This window comes from Hordeum vulgare, chromosome 3H, assembly GCF_904849725.1.
Source record: "Hordeum vulgare subsp. vulgare chromosome 3H, MorexV3_pseudomolecules_assembly, whole genome shotgun sequence".
Classification (NCBI taxonomy): Eukaryota; Viridiplantae; Streptophyta; class Magnoliopsida; order Poales; family Poaceae; genus Hordeum; species Hordeum vulgare.
This window is the reverse complement of record NC_058520.1, coordinates 203,719,658-203,734,444: the sequence shown is the minus strand read 5'-3', so window position 1 is coordinate 203,734,444 and position 14,787 is coordinate 203,719,658. Positions and strand designations below refer to the sequence as shown.

The following is a 14,787-nucleotide window of genomic DNA, read 5'->3' as shown; positions in this document are numbered from 1 at the left end:
TGATGAATTGAGTTTTCCCTTTGAAGTTTACTTATCAGATTGAGTCTTTAAGGATTTGAGAACACTTGATGTATTTCTTGCGATGGGATATCCATGGTGACAATGGGATGTTCTATTGATCCACTTGATGTATGTTTTGGTGATCAACTTGCGGGTTCCGTGACCTTGGGAATCTATGCATAGGGGTTTGCACACTTTTTCGTCTTGGCTCTCCGATAGAAACTTTGGGGCACTCTTTGAAGTTCTTTGTGTTGGATTGAACATGATGAATCTGAAATTGTGTGATGCATATCGTATAATCAAGCCCATGGGTACTTGTGGTGACATTGGAGTATCTAGGTGACATTGGGGTTTTGGTTGATGTGTGTCTTAAGGTGTTATTTTAGTACGAACTCTAGGGCTGTTCGTGACACTTATAGGGATTTCTCATAAGATTGGTCGAAAAAGATAACTTTGAGGTGGTTTCATACCCTACAATAATTTCTTCGTTAGTTCTACGCTATTTGTGACTTTGGAGTGAACTCTTTGTCGCATGGGAGGTATTTACATATGATTCAACTATGTTAGTATTGTTGAGAGAACTTGCACTAGTGAAAGTATGAACCCTAGGCCTTGTTTCCAAGCATTTATACAATGTTTTGCTTGTTGTTTACTATTTTTTACCTTGCTGTTTTTATATTTCCGTATTACAAAAACCTATATCTACCATCCATATTACACTTGTATCACCATATCTTCGTCGACTAGTGCACCTATACAATTTACCATTGTATTGGGTGTGTTGGGGACACAAGAGGCTCTTTGTTATTTGATTGCAGGGTTTCTTGAGAGATACCATCTTCATCCTACGCCTCCCACGGATTAATAAAACTTAGGTCATGCACTTGAGAGAAATTTGCTACTGTCCTACAAAACTCTGCGCTTGGAGGCCCAACATGAGTCTACAAGAAGAAGGTTGCGTAGTAGACATCACCCCTCCAGCGTGGCCCGAGCCTCGCCCACCTGCCAGTGACCTCCCCCTGCTTTTCTTCCTCCTCCTTTCCACCTTCCCCTCTCACCGAGAGAGAGAGAGAGCCCGTGCCCCTCGCTAGGGTTTCCCCCTTTCCCCTCACGCCTATAAAGGCATGGGCGTCCGTGCCCCTCGCTAGGGTTTCCCCCTTTCCCCTCACGCCTATAAAGGCATGGGCATCCATGCCCCTCGCTAGGGTTTCCCCCTTTCCCCTCACGCCACTGTCGATCCCCTCTCTCTCTCTCCTTCTCCCCTGCAGGTAAGTCTGTGTAGAAGCGAGTGAGATTCAGAGAGGAAGGGCAGAGTCTCGTCGTCGTCCCACTGTCTTCATCATCTTTGGTGGTTGCCTCCACGCCGTCGAGGATGTCCGGGGAAGCCCCCACAGCTCCCTCGACCCATTCCCGGGGCTTGGATGAGGAGAGCGCCTGCTTATCTCCGGCCCCGATGTGTCGGCGTCATGGACAGGGAACTCCGCGCGGATCTTCTTCCTTGTCCGTCTGCATCGCCCGTGTCTTTGTGTAGCTCCCCCTGTTAGCGCATAGCCTCCTCCGCCTTCTTCCTCTCTCTGTTCCTCCATCGCCGAAGTTTAGTTGTTGCATGCGCGTCCATGGCAGCAGCAACAGAGTAGTTGCAGGTGCACCCCGCATGCCTTCACCTCATGCATGTCTTGTCGCATCGCCTCGCGCAGCCCTGCATCGCCTCTGTCACGTAGCCATCGTGCCTCATGGAGGTTGTGTCGCGTGTGGCATCGGCCGAGTAGTAGGGACAAGAGGGACGACCCCCCTCTATCGAGAACCCCATCATAGCGAAGTGGCAACCGAGTCTCCCCGTGCTCAGCGGGTGCGGGTTCGATCCCCCGGGCATACGTATTAAACCCCCCATCTTTTTGTGCTACTCACTATGCCTATGACAGTGGGCCATAGGGCCCACCTATCATACTTGGAGGGCCCTGGTGTCACTGCCAAGTGGCCCCCCATTTATGTTATTTTTTTGTGTGTGTTCCATTTTCTGTGTGATGTTATTCCAGTTTTGGAATGTGTAAAAATAGGGACATTGCAATATTTGGTGGATGCCAAATAGGACTTGATTTGACATATAAGTTTAATAGGAATTGGGGCTAGTTTTCACTTCAGTTTTGTGGCAGTTTTCTCCATAGTAATATATAGGTGTGATATATGTTTTTGGGGTAGAAAAGTCCAGTGAATCCAATGGTGGTATTAGATTTCACTTTTGAGCAAGTTTGAGAAACTGCTATTTTGTGGTGATGTGGCATTTTGTGAATTTTGTATTATTTTATCTAGGTATGCTTTGGTGTAAGTGTCAACATGAAAGTGCTAGTGTTTTGTGGGTACTAGGCCCTGGTAATTTTGGTTGCCATGAAAAATCTTGTAGATGAGTGGATTTCTTGCTGTTTAGTACCTAAGAAATTATTGCAGATTGACATGCTAGAATTTTTCTACGTGTTGGAGGCTATTATTTTCTTCCCTTGTTGTGATGATGGTCCCCGTGGATATGTTGCTCCATTGGGTTTGCTCAAGTGAAATGATTTGTGGTGTTTGATAGCCTCTACAATTTGGTGCCTCAAGTTTGTCAATAGGGTCTTGCATCATAGTTTTATTCACTGTCAAAGTTGCTATGTTGATTTAATTTGCTGCTAGTTTCACATTGTGTTTTTCACTAAGTCCGAGATTCTGTAGTTAGTTTCTTGACATGTTAGATTGGTGCTATGAAGTATTCTGTGGGGATTTAGCCCAAGCTCAGTGCTAGTGTTTTGCAGTATATGTTGCCTTCTATCAGTTTACTAAGTTTCATGCCATGAGGTTTGTTGTAGCATAGTGTTTTGTTTCTCTCAATATGCTTCAGGTTATAAACTGCCAGTGAAAATCTATGATTTTCACCAAGTCTTGAATTGTTATGATTTTTGCCATGTTTAGAGCTTGGTAGCCACTGATTCTTGCACCTAGTGATTTAGCTATTGGTTAGGTGTTGTTCTACTGTTTTATAACTTCAATTACATGCCTTGGTTGAATTGGTTGGATGGTTGTAGCTACTATATTTCTTTTGAACAAAGTGGTATGTTGCTCTTAATGAACATATTGCTTGTTGTTTTGTTTTGGGCATTGTGCGAGTTGTGCTTGTTGGAATTGCATGATTCTTAGGTCTATTCCACCTAGAATTTTATGCTTAATCTAGTTTCAACCTTTGAATTCCAAGTGAATGCCCATAGCCTCTGGTATATTGTTGTTTTGTCTTCATTTCCTTCTGTATCTTATTTTGTAGTTTCCGAGAGTTCCGTAACTTAGTTCGCGATGTTCCTTATATGTTTTTGCACCGTTTTATCGTGATGCATCAATTTCTTCCATGTTCATGCACGTCTAAATAAGTTACTTTGAGGTTCTATCCAGAATGTTAATAACTTAATAAATGCATGAAATATGACTAGTATAGAAATGCCAAGTTTTCCTTTCATGCCACTCTCATGCATCATGTTGTTTGAAGCATGTTACTTGTTGTGTGTTCATTGGCGGTATATTTATTTTGGATAGAAACGGGTGCGAAGAACGAGTGTGAGGATTTTGTCGAGTACGTTCATGAAGAGCAAGAGGAGTTCCAGTTTGAAGATCCAACATGCAAGATAAACATTGCCATGGTACTTGTCTCGTTTCTTTCGCCATGTATCTCTGCCTACCACTTAAATGGAAGCCTCCAAACATTGCCATGAAAAACCTCTAACCTTTCCACAACCCAGCAAACCAATGTTTGGCTATGTTACCGCTTGCTCAACCTTCTTATAGCGTTGCTAGTTGCAGGTGGAGTTGCTTCCATGTGAAAACATGGGTTCCTTGTAATATCACCATATTATTGCTATTTAATTTAATGCACCTACATAGTTGGTAAAACGTGGAAGGCCTGGCCTTCTAGCCTTGTGTTTTGTTCCATCTTTGTCGCCTTAGTTTCGGATACCAGTGTTATGTTTCATAAATGAGCGCTCCTAACATGCTTGGGGTTGTTATGGGGGACCCCCTTGACTTTCATTTTTGGATAAAGCTGGTTTGGCAAGGCCCAACATTTGTACTATATTTCCCAACATAATAATACTAATAATAATTGACGCATAGGGAGTTAGCGCTACCCGAGGAGTAATTCAACATAATACAGGAAGGGCCAGTGTTGATGGTGTTGGTCCTAAATAGAGCACTGTGCGGGGCCAACCCGGGGTAACTCGAGTGATGTCTATCACGCCCTGTACACTAGCTTATCTGTCGTGTCCTGAGAACAAGATACGCGGATCCTATCGGGATCAGCGACACGCCGGGTGGCCTTGCTAGACTTGGTTTTACCTTTCTCGGGCGTCTTGTGCATCGGGATTCCGGTGATGCTTTGGGCTATATCGTAGTTGAGGTTTCCACTAAGGAATCCGAGGAGATCACGAGACTCGTGGTCGAGGCTTTCTATGCAGCATGTGGTAGTTTGTGATGGACTAGTTGGAGCACCCGTGTAGGGTTAAATCTCTCGGAAAGCCATGCCCGCGGTTATGTGGCAAACTTGGAAATTTTGTTTAACATCCGGTTCTAGATAACTTGAAGTAAACTTAATTAAATATGCCAATTGTGTGCTTAACCATGACTGTCTCTTCTCATGAGTTCTGTATTCGAAAGAGGACACGATGGGGTTATGTTCGACCTAAGTAGGTGATCAGGATCATTCATTTGATCATTATTAATTCACGACCGTTATGTGTAGATCATCCCCCTTTTATTCTTGTACTCGTAAGTTAGCCACCTCAAATAAATTCTTAGTCGCTTGCTGCAGTCTCACCACTTAAACATACCTCACCCATTAAGCTTTGCTAGTATTGATACCTTTGGAAATGAGATTGCCGAGTCCCTGTGGTTCACAGATTACTACACCAATAGTTGCAGGTACAAGTAAAGTGATACTTTGACGTGAGCGCGATGATTGTACTATTTGGTGTTTCTTCTTCTTCTTCTTCGATCTAGGATGGGTTCCAGGCTGGGAGACTGGGATAGCAAGTATGGACGTCGTTATTTTATCGTTTGTTCTCATTCGTAGTCGGACCCTGCTCTTCTCCATGATGATTGATTACATTGCTGTATGGAGATGTTCATGATGTAGCTTGTGCTGAGTGTAAGCCAATTCCATATACTCATCTCTTATGTACATGTACTTGTAACGATATCCATTCTTGTGAAACGACGAGTTGCGCTTTTATCCCTGTCGAGGCCCTCATGCCAAAATAAGGATAGGATCGCATATTGGGAGTTACAAGTTGGTATTAGAGTAGTACCGACCTAGGAGCCCCTTGATTAATCAAACTTGGCCGAGTCAAGTCTAGTGAAAAACTACTTTGAGTCTAGTTATATATCGGAGAGTAGGATTCTTTTCAAGCCTCTTCCCTGCTCTCATGAGGTTTACAACTTAGGAATTTTAATTCTACTCCTCTTCTCACTCAAAAAAATTAGGATCACGTGGGTTTTTTAAAATCTATATGATGTTGATGTGACAGAGTTCTGTCTTGGTGCCTTCTGTCTGACTTGATTTCTTCCGGGGAGTTGAACTCCAGGGGATTCTTGTGCACATCGTTATTGTTCAGATTTCTTATTATCTAAGAACGAAGGATGTTCGAAATTGCTTCAATACTAGTAGTGGCGAGATAAGCCCGGCATCCCTAGTATTGGTGCAGAGAGTTCGGGGGTACTGCCATACTTAGTATTGTTGTGTTTTTGAGGGTTCGAGATAGACGAACTTGTGGATCTTATCGCATGTGTTTTCAAATTTTGCGGGAAAGGTGTAGCTGATTACATTGAGTATGTTCCCGGACCCGCAACCAGACTGCACAATAAGGAAAATTTTCGGAAGTTCTTAGGTGGGAATTCAAGTAGTTACCTATAGGATTATCTTCCAACAGATGCATGATGTGAGGTTGGGGTTCTACATCTAGTGGAATACCAAAAAAATATCGAACGGAATCACTGTCATGATTTTTTTTCCCGGCTAGTTCCATAAGAATCATCCTTTGTTTTCTTTGAATATGGTAATTCGAGTTGCTTCAATTTCACTGGGTGATTTCATATCTTTCCAAGAGGCATTCTCATATTTGTATGGGAGTGTTAATTCTTTTGTTCAACCAATTTTCTTATCAATTCTTGTCAACCGGAGTTGTCATGTCAATTCTTTTCAACTGGTGTGCTTCTCTTCAACTCAATTCTATTATTTTTAGTATTTGCAAGATCAATCTCTCATTTCTTTTAAGAGTTCACCTCATCTCTCCCAAGTTGTCTTTGTTTTTCCCTGCCCTCCGGCCCTTTTTCTTCAATGATTCAATTGTCATCCAAGTTCCTTTCTTTCATTATTTCTTCAGCTATCCTTTCTTCCATATTGTATCCGGTGATTCATTTTGAAGATGCTCAAGTGCTTTAAATTTGTCATTCTTCATTCTTGTGTTCTTCTCTGATGGATTCAATTCAAGATTTGGTGTTCATCATATCCTTTTCATTAGTTCAATGCTTTCCTGTGTAAAATTCTTGTCCAAGCCTCTCTTATTTATTCATCCCTCTCTATTCTATTTGACTATTGAATGTGTCTCGGAAGTTCCTGTTCTCAATCCTTTCCATTATTTCGAGGTTCTCACCTCATCAAGTTTTCATTTGTACCGGTGCAATCTCTCTTTCTTAGCAATCTTTTCAACGGTGGTTTCTTTTAGTGGCCCCATAACCCATAGGTTTTTCCCAGGATCTTTCCTGGCTCTTCTAATCTTCTCCGGGGATCTCTGATCTTTTCAAATATGATGTAAGTATGCATTCTATCAGTCATATTCCTTCTTCAAGATCGCTTCAAATTTATTTTCATCATTGCCTCAACTTATCCTTATTATTAATCTGGTGTGTCTCAGTAATTCTTGGTGGTGTTCTCCTCATCATTCTCAGCTTGTGAAGACCGAAGAATTGTTTCTCTTAAATCGTGTTCGTTCTTTTGAAGCTTGTCATTTCAGCTTGGTGCTATTCTTTCTAATTGTTTCCAATCATGAGTAATTCCTTCCTTGTCTATCTTGTGCATTTCAGAGTTCTTTTCATTCTCGATCCTCTGAAGGCCATCATTTCAGAAGATTTCTTTGTTCTCAGCTTTCACCTTTCATTCTCAAATTCTTCTCAATTGTTGTCTCTTCGTTCGTATCTCAATTATTCCGGTGCCTTGTTCAAGTTTTCTGCTAGGTGGATCATGGTCTCTTCATTCTCATGTGTCTCCATTCATTCTTGGCATCCCCATTTGTTTGTTAATTCTTATCGGTGGATTGTTCAAGCATTCTCTAATCGAATCATGCTCTCTTTGTCCTCATGTAGCCCAGCTCATTTGTGTTATCCTCTTTCATTCCAAATTATTACCGGTGTTTCTTCGAAGAATTATTCAAGTGTGTGTCTTATCTATCGCTCTTTTCTCTTTTTAAGAAGAATAAGTGGTATGCTAAATCCGTTGCTTTTCATCTATTTAACTTGATGAAGGATGAGCATAACATAATTCTTACTTTGCTTCATCTAAGTGATTTCAACTCTTCTTCAGGAGTGGCTCATGATATCAATTTTCTATTCTATGTTGTTCATCTTCTTTTTTCCAAAGTTCCAAGTTTTCTCAAGTATCCCTTCGTGAAGCTTAATCTAAATCTTTTCAAGGTCATAATCTTATTCTTTTCAACCTTCATTCATCTCATCATCCTTTCATTCTGGTGTTCTTCAAGTGGTTCTTCATTGTGGTTCATCAAGGTTTCAATTCTTTCTCGTAGTGTTCTTCAACATTCTTGTTGGAGAGGCTCAAATATCCTGTGTTTTGCATTCCAAGTGCAATTCTTCCTCCATTATCCTTTGAGGTGGTATTATATCATTCTTTTTAGTGAGGAGTCTCTAAGAGAAGTTGTTTCAAGAATGAGATATTTGAACCCACCAATTCCTTGATCATGAGACATTTTCAACCCATCTTTTCTTCCATTGAGATATCTTCGTTTGGATTTCACCTAAAGCTTTTCCTAAGGATTGTTGCTATTATGGTAATTACCATTGGTCCATGTTCTCAATGTATCCTCTTAGTGAAGAAGTTATGCATATCTTGTTGCTCCCAATCTATCCTTGTTTCTGTTAGTGGCTGGTTGTCACCTCATTAGTTTGGTATGGTTTTCATAAGTCCACTACAAGCTTGTTTTTTTGATTGTTTTTTTTCAACAACTTCGTTCAAATATTCATGCAAGGATGCTTGCCAAATTCAATTGTGGTAGACGTTTTTGTTTTGTTCTTCATTCTTTCTTCCCAATGATCTAGTTTCTATTCTCCTGTTCCGGAGTTCTTGTGATGTTGCTCTCTTTTATCCATTATCTAGTTTTTTCAAGATCGCGTTCTTTCCCTTGTTTTTCTTTTAACCGGAGTGTTGTGTCTTCTTTCATGTTCATTACTTGCTTATCAATTTAGTTGGTTTATTGTGAATCTTGTCAAGATCTTTCCATCTCATCAATTTTTCCCTCTTTCCTACCGAAGTGGTGCCGAAATTTTGTTTGAATTCTTGCTTGTTCTTCATATCTTTGCAACCCCCAACTATCATTTGTTTCACTCGTTTGTCAAAGAAGCAACTAAGTTTTACCTCTTGGTTTCTTCCTCTTACCCTTTTCAGTCCGAAATCTCGGATCGAGGTCCTCTTGTAGTGTGGGAGAGTTATAACAGCCCAAGTGCACCCCTTTCTATTTTATGTAACCTTTCCATTTGTGGACACCTCCAACTTCGTGATGTGTTTGAAATAATATAAGTTGCTTCATGTCATTCCTTGTTGTATCATGGCATCATGGCATCATTCATTGTGTGCATCAATGTTTTCTCTTATGGTGACGGTGACTGAGTGTGTGCAAGTGATCTTGTGTGGTTTTTAAACATGGCAAACCCTTGTTTGCTCAAATAGTGAAAACCCTCTTCTTTTCAACTAATAGAATTGGGTGGATTTTAAAGTTGCGGTTTTAGTATTTTAAAAATGTTGCCCCACTTATAAGTACTCTATCTAGAATTGTTGTGAGTTTTTCTCTTGTTTGAAATAATTTTGCTTTCTGATTCTTTGTTAAACAATGGGCTTATAAAAATATAGGGGTTTATTTTGTTGCTTCAAAAAAATGCCAAATCATTTTATTTAAAAAGGGGCAAATTCTGTGGACCAAGGGGGTATTTTTATTTTGTCCAAACCCCTTCTGTATTTCCGTGAATAATTTATATTTTGTTTGGAGGTTTTAAAAATAGGAAAACAATCATGTTGTTTTATTTCACAGGGGAGAGCTAGCTTGGGCCACCTCCTTCCCCTCAGTGCGGCTCAGCAGCACCGAGCAGAGCAGCCGCAGCCCGCCAGCGCCGTGCAGCGCAGCGTCACCCTCACCCCTCCAGCGTGGCGCGAGCCTGGCCCACCTGCCAGCAACCTCCCCCGGTTTTTTCTTCCTCCTCCTTTCCACCTCCCCCTCTCAGAGACAGAGAGAGAGCCCGAGGCCATGGCTCCGTGGCAACCACGACGATGTCGTGCCTGCCTATAAAGGCATGGGTGTCCGTGCCCCCCGCTAGGGTTTCCCCCTTACCTCTCGCGTCGCCATTGATCCCCTCTCTCTACCTCCTTCTCCCCTGCAGGTAAGTCTGTCTAGAAGCTACTGAGATTCAAAGAGGAAGAGCAGAGTCTCGCCGTCCTCCCCGCCATCTTCATCGTTTTTGGTGGATGCCTCCGTGCCGTCGAGGATATCCGGGGAAGCCCCGACGGCTCCCTCGGCCCGTTTCCGCTGCTAGGAGGAGGAGAGCGCCCCCTCATTTCTAGCCCCGACATCGTCGGCGTCGTGGACAGGGAGCCCCGCGTGGATCTTCTTCCTCGCCTGTCTGCGTTGTCCGCATCTTCGTGCAGTTCCCCTATAAGCGCGTAGCCTCCTTCCCCCTTCTTCCTCTCTCTGTGTCGTCGTTGCCATGTCACTCCGCTCGTGTCGCCGTAGTTTACTTGATGCATGCGCGACCATGGCAGTAGCAATAGAGTAGTTGCAGGTGCAGCCCGCGCGCCTTCGCCTCGCGCCTGTCTTGCCACATCGCCTCACACAGCCGTGCATCGCAGCTGTGTCGTAGCCGCTGTGCCTCGTGGAGGCTCTGTCGCATGCGGCATCGGCCGAGTAGTAGGGACAAGAGGAGTGAACCCCCTCCCCTTTCTCTGTCGATAACCCCATCATAGCGAAGTGGCAACCGAGCCGCCCCGTACCCGACGGGTGCGGTTTCGATCCCCCGGGCGTACGTATTGAAACCCCCCATCTTTTTGTGTTACTCACTATACCTGTGACAGTGGGCCACAGGGCACACTTGTCATACTTGGAGGGCCCTGGTGTCCCTGCCAAGTGGCCCCCCATTGATGTTTTTTGTGTGTGTTTCATTTTCTGTGTGATGTTATTCCAGTTTTGAAATATGTCCAAATAGGGACATTGCAATATTTGGCAAATAACAAATAGGGCTTGATTTGACATATAAGTTTAATAGGATATTGGGGCTAGTTTTCATTTTAGTTTTGTGGAGTTTTCTCCATAGTAATATATTGGCATGAAGAAGAAGGTAGAATTGAACTGGTGAGTGAGGGTCAGTTATGCGAGATTTTGGGTTTGAAGGATGAGGAAGAGGAACCAAGAAAGAGTGAACCAAAAGATCGTAGAATGATTGAGCAGGGGATAATAATGAAGGTGCTGCTATTCATGTTAGTGATGCCATACCAAATGAGGTCGTGATTACGTATGATAAGGACCACCCTAAAATGGACCTTGGCACTATGTACCCATCAATGAAAGAATTCAGGTTAGCAGTGAGACAATTTGCCATCAGTGAGGAGTTTGAACTAGGCACGAAGAAGTCAGATAAGAAGAGGTTTAGAGAATTCTGCAAGTCCAGCGAAAATTGCCCTTGGAGGATTGTTGGCGGCCTACAAGATGGTAAATGTACTATAAAGGTGAAATATAGCTAACTGCCCAACCTTCATTCTTTCTTTAAATTATTTATGGGTATGGTTATGTCCTATTTTAAATCACACTTCAATTCCATCCTGAATATGTGTAGGTCACACTTTTAGTTGATCAACATGATTGTATTTCAAGCAGCACGGTGAAGACCATAACACCATCTCAAAATTGGGTAAGCTAGCAAGGCTGTAATATCCTTAGGAATTCGCCCAATATGGACGCTAAAGAATTGATGGAAAAGTTGCAAGAACAATACTCTCTCACAATTTCATATGACACAGTATGAAGGGGGAGAGACAAAGCTCTCGAAGAGGTTTATGGTAAATGTGAAGAGAGTTTTGAGATGTTATACAGATGGAAGGCAGAGGTCGTGTAGAGGTCACCTCGAAGTGTTGTGGAGATTGAAGTACTAGAAATAGATGGTAATGTGTATTTTCATCGGTTCTTTTGTGCACTTAAACCATGCATGGATGGTTTTTTTGGAAGGTTGTAGGCCACACTTGAGTATAGATTCTACTGCATTGAATAGAGGGTGAAATGGCCATTGGCTTCCGCTATACAGGTTGATGCCACAAGTTGGGATTATAGTACAAAATAATGCTAAAATAGGAAATGCCGAGTGAAAGCTCTGAATAATTAGGTATTGTATAAGGATATATTGCACAAGTGCACTTTGTAGTTAGCTTCACACACGTCTTCTTCGATCAGTCCGTGGTCGACACAAGCGGTGACTAGGGGAGCACCGCGACCAAGAAGCCGATAGGGTGAATGGGGATCTCGAGGGACGACCGACAACCAGCAAACGCGTGGGTGGTGCAAGAGGCGGCTGCAAGCGGAAAGCAGCGGCGGTGGCAACCTCGCGGACGAAGCCAACCAGTCCGCGATCGAAACAAACGGCGACTAGACGAGCACCGCGACCAGCAAGTCGATAGGTTGAGTGAGTGGGGATCTGAAGGGACGACCGACGACAAGCAACGGCAGCGACATCGACCTGTCGAACGAAGCCAACGCCTCGTACTGGTACAAACTGAGTCTATGATCAAATCGTATACGTACGTGTCGTCAAACCATATGTCGTCAAACCCAAACCATATGTCGTCAAACCATATACGTACGTGTAAACAAACCGTATACCGTATACGAAAATGTAAACAAAATACATTCGTGTAGATATTCACAGGGCAAGCTGGTCTTTTCACTAGCGAGTTAATGTAAAAAATAATTAAAACCCAAACCATATGTCGTCAAACCATATACGTACTTGTAAACAAACCGTATACCGTATACGAAAATGTAAACAAAATACATTCATGTAGATATTCACAGGGCAAGCTGGTCTTTTCACTAGCGAGTTAATGTAAAAAATAATTAAAACATGGCTAATGGCATACTAATCAAGCATGCAACGAATTAAGTGGTAATTATATGAATCAAATCTCCGTGGCAAACGCAGTGCACCTGACGGGCTAATAAGTTTTTGTTTTTCCTAAATAACAGGATTAATGAGGAGCATGGAGAACCATCTTGGATGGTAGAAGTCTTTCTAGTGGTTCAACTAATGGACTACGGATGCATATAGCCAAATTTTAGAACATAGATTCATTCAACTAATGGACTACATACGGATGTATATAGCCAAATTTTAAAACACAGATTCATTCATTTTGCTCCAAATTTTAAAACATAGATTCATTCATTTTGCTCCGTATGTAGACACCTAGTGAAATATCTTTAAAAGTTATATTTATGTTTATGTACGGAGGGAGTAGATATTAAAGCTACAGTACCCTGCAGTGATGCAGTGATAGTTTAACTGCAGTGGAGCCGACCCCATTTAGCAACAAAGCTGCCCAGCATAATTTATTCATTCATTCATGACAGGAGTGCCATGTACTACAAAGTATAGCACGAAACGCTCAGACGCAACAGGATTACAGGAGTAGATGCTCTCAGGCGTTCTTCCGCGCCCTCAACGCCGGCTCCATCCCGGTGCCCTCCTCGCCCATCGGGCCGACGTCGTTGAATGCCTGCCCTGTCATCTGGTCCGCCGCCTTCACCCGCAGCATCACGTCCTCCTCCTCGTCGGAGGCCCTCAGTGCCGCCTTCATGCCGGTACCCTCCTCGCCCATCTTGCCGACGTCATTAAACCCTGTCCCGGTCATCTGATCCGCCTCCTTCACGCGTATCATCACGTCGTCCGCGTTCAGTGCCTCGCCCCGCCCCGCGTCCGTCGGCATCCCCTTCCTCTCAGCGAGCTTCTGCTCGATCACGTCCGTCGGCATCGTCATCTTCTCCTTTAACACCTGCGTCAACCCCTGTGCCGACCCGAAGATGTTCTCCGTTGCCGACTTCGACCTGCAAATCCAACGCAATCAGCATTCTACCAACTTACTATTGAAGCCATCGCATCTTAATTCTTGGAACCACGGCGCGGCTGGTGGCAACGGTGCTTTACCTCTCCTCCTCCGGTGGCAGATGCGTGCGCTGACGAACCTCCTCGGCCTTCTCCGCTGCCCGCCGACGCACGTCCTGACCCTGTTGCCACGCCGACTCGTTCGTCTCACCCTTGCTATACTTGGCTGAGCCGGCGAGCGCTCGCCGTGCGTCCTCCTTCTTGTCCACCATGTACTCCCTGGCGCCCTCCGCTGTTTCAAATACTGCGTCCTTGGCGCCCTTGGCCTTCTCCGTCACCGTCTCCGCCGCTCCACTCGCCTTCTCAGCCGCTGCGTCCTTTGTCTCCAAGGCAGCGTCCTTGGCGCTCCTCGCCTTCTCCGTCACCATCTCCCCCGCGCCGCGCGCCTTCTCTGCCGCCGCGTCCTTGGTCTCCGCGGCCTTCCTCGCGGCGGTGTCCGCAATCTCCGTCGTCTTCTCCGTCGCCGCGTCCTTAGTCTCCTTGGTCTTCCCCGCGGCGGCGTCCGCCATCTCCCTCGTCTTCTCTGCCGCCGCGTCCTTGGTCTCCATGGTCTTACCGGCGGCGGCGTCCGCCATCTCACTCGCGCTCTCTTTCCCTTCCTCGGCCTTTTGGGATGCGTAGCTCCCGTACTCATTAAGTTTCTCCCCCGCGGTCCCCATGGCGCCGGTGGAGTGTCTGTTGTGGGCCGTGCTTGTGTCCCGGGCGCCGCCGGAAAATGTGTCGCGGACGGCGCCCAGCAGGTAGCGCGCGCTCTCCTGCACGCTGCCGAAGATGCCGGTCCGCCGTCCTGGGCTGCTGGGCTCGTGCATGTCCCGCCTGGGCGCGGCGAGCTCATCGGCCGCCTTTTGCGCCGCGGCCTGCGCGCGGTCCTCGCGGCGATTCTGCTCGGACGCCATAGCTGTACCTGGCAAGGTACTATTGATGCTGTAGCTGTGGTGATGCGTGAGAACGTGGGCAGATGCTATATTGCTACTATCTCTGATCAGAGGTGCCCTGTTCTTCGCTGTGCGAGTGTAGAAGCACGACGGCGAGCTAGCTTAATAAAAGGTGGCGAACGGCAAGAGAGGTCTGGAAGGGCGCGGGCGTGAGAGCGGTGGCGGCCGGTGACCCGCGAGCGCCGCGCGGCGCGACGCGTGTGAGAGTTGCGGACACGTACGCTTGCGCGGCTGCGTGGCCTTCTCCGTCTGATACATGCCGACATATATGCATGCAAAAGGGCTAAAGCTTAGTGCCAGTTTTTTTTTTTTCAAGCTTCTACGAGTACTAACAGCTTATAGTAGAATAGCATTTAGGTTTTTTCGTTCTTTTTTTCACCTCTCCTTCCACCACCCTATCTATCGGTTTATTTATTTTCCA

General features: G+C 44.8%; 1 protein-coding gene across 1 annotated transcript; it reads right to left on the bottom strand.

The window, feature by feature from the left end:
• Positions 1 to 12,851: 12,851 nt before the first annotated feature.
• On the bottom strand, positions 12,852 to 14,460 carry LOC123439795 (embryonic protein DC-8-like). The gene is made up of 2 exons (XM_045116467.1): positions 13,474 to 14,460; positions 12,852 to 13,373 (listed from the first exon to the last, which is right to left on the bottom strand). The coding sequence occupies exons 1-2, from the start codon at positions 14,325 to 14,327 to the stop codon at positions 12,968 to 12,970; spliced, it is 1,260 nt and encodes a 419-aa protein (XP_044972402.1). The 5' UTR covers positions 14,328 to 14,460; the 3' UTR covers positions 12,852 to 12,967.
• Between the last annotated feature and the right edge of the window lie 327 nt (positions 14,461 to 14,787).

Bases quoted from the DNA above. Each gene is read 5' to 3' on its own strand.
- LOC123439795 (XM_045116467.1), bottom strand. From the start codon at position 14,327: ATGGCGTCCGAGCAGAATCGCCGCGAGGACCGCGCGCAGGCCGCGGCG. The intron at 13,374-13,473 runs GTAAAGCACCGT...TTGGATTTGCAG, and splicing joins CTGCCACCGGAGGAGGAGAG to GTCGAAGTCGGCAACGGAGA.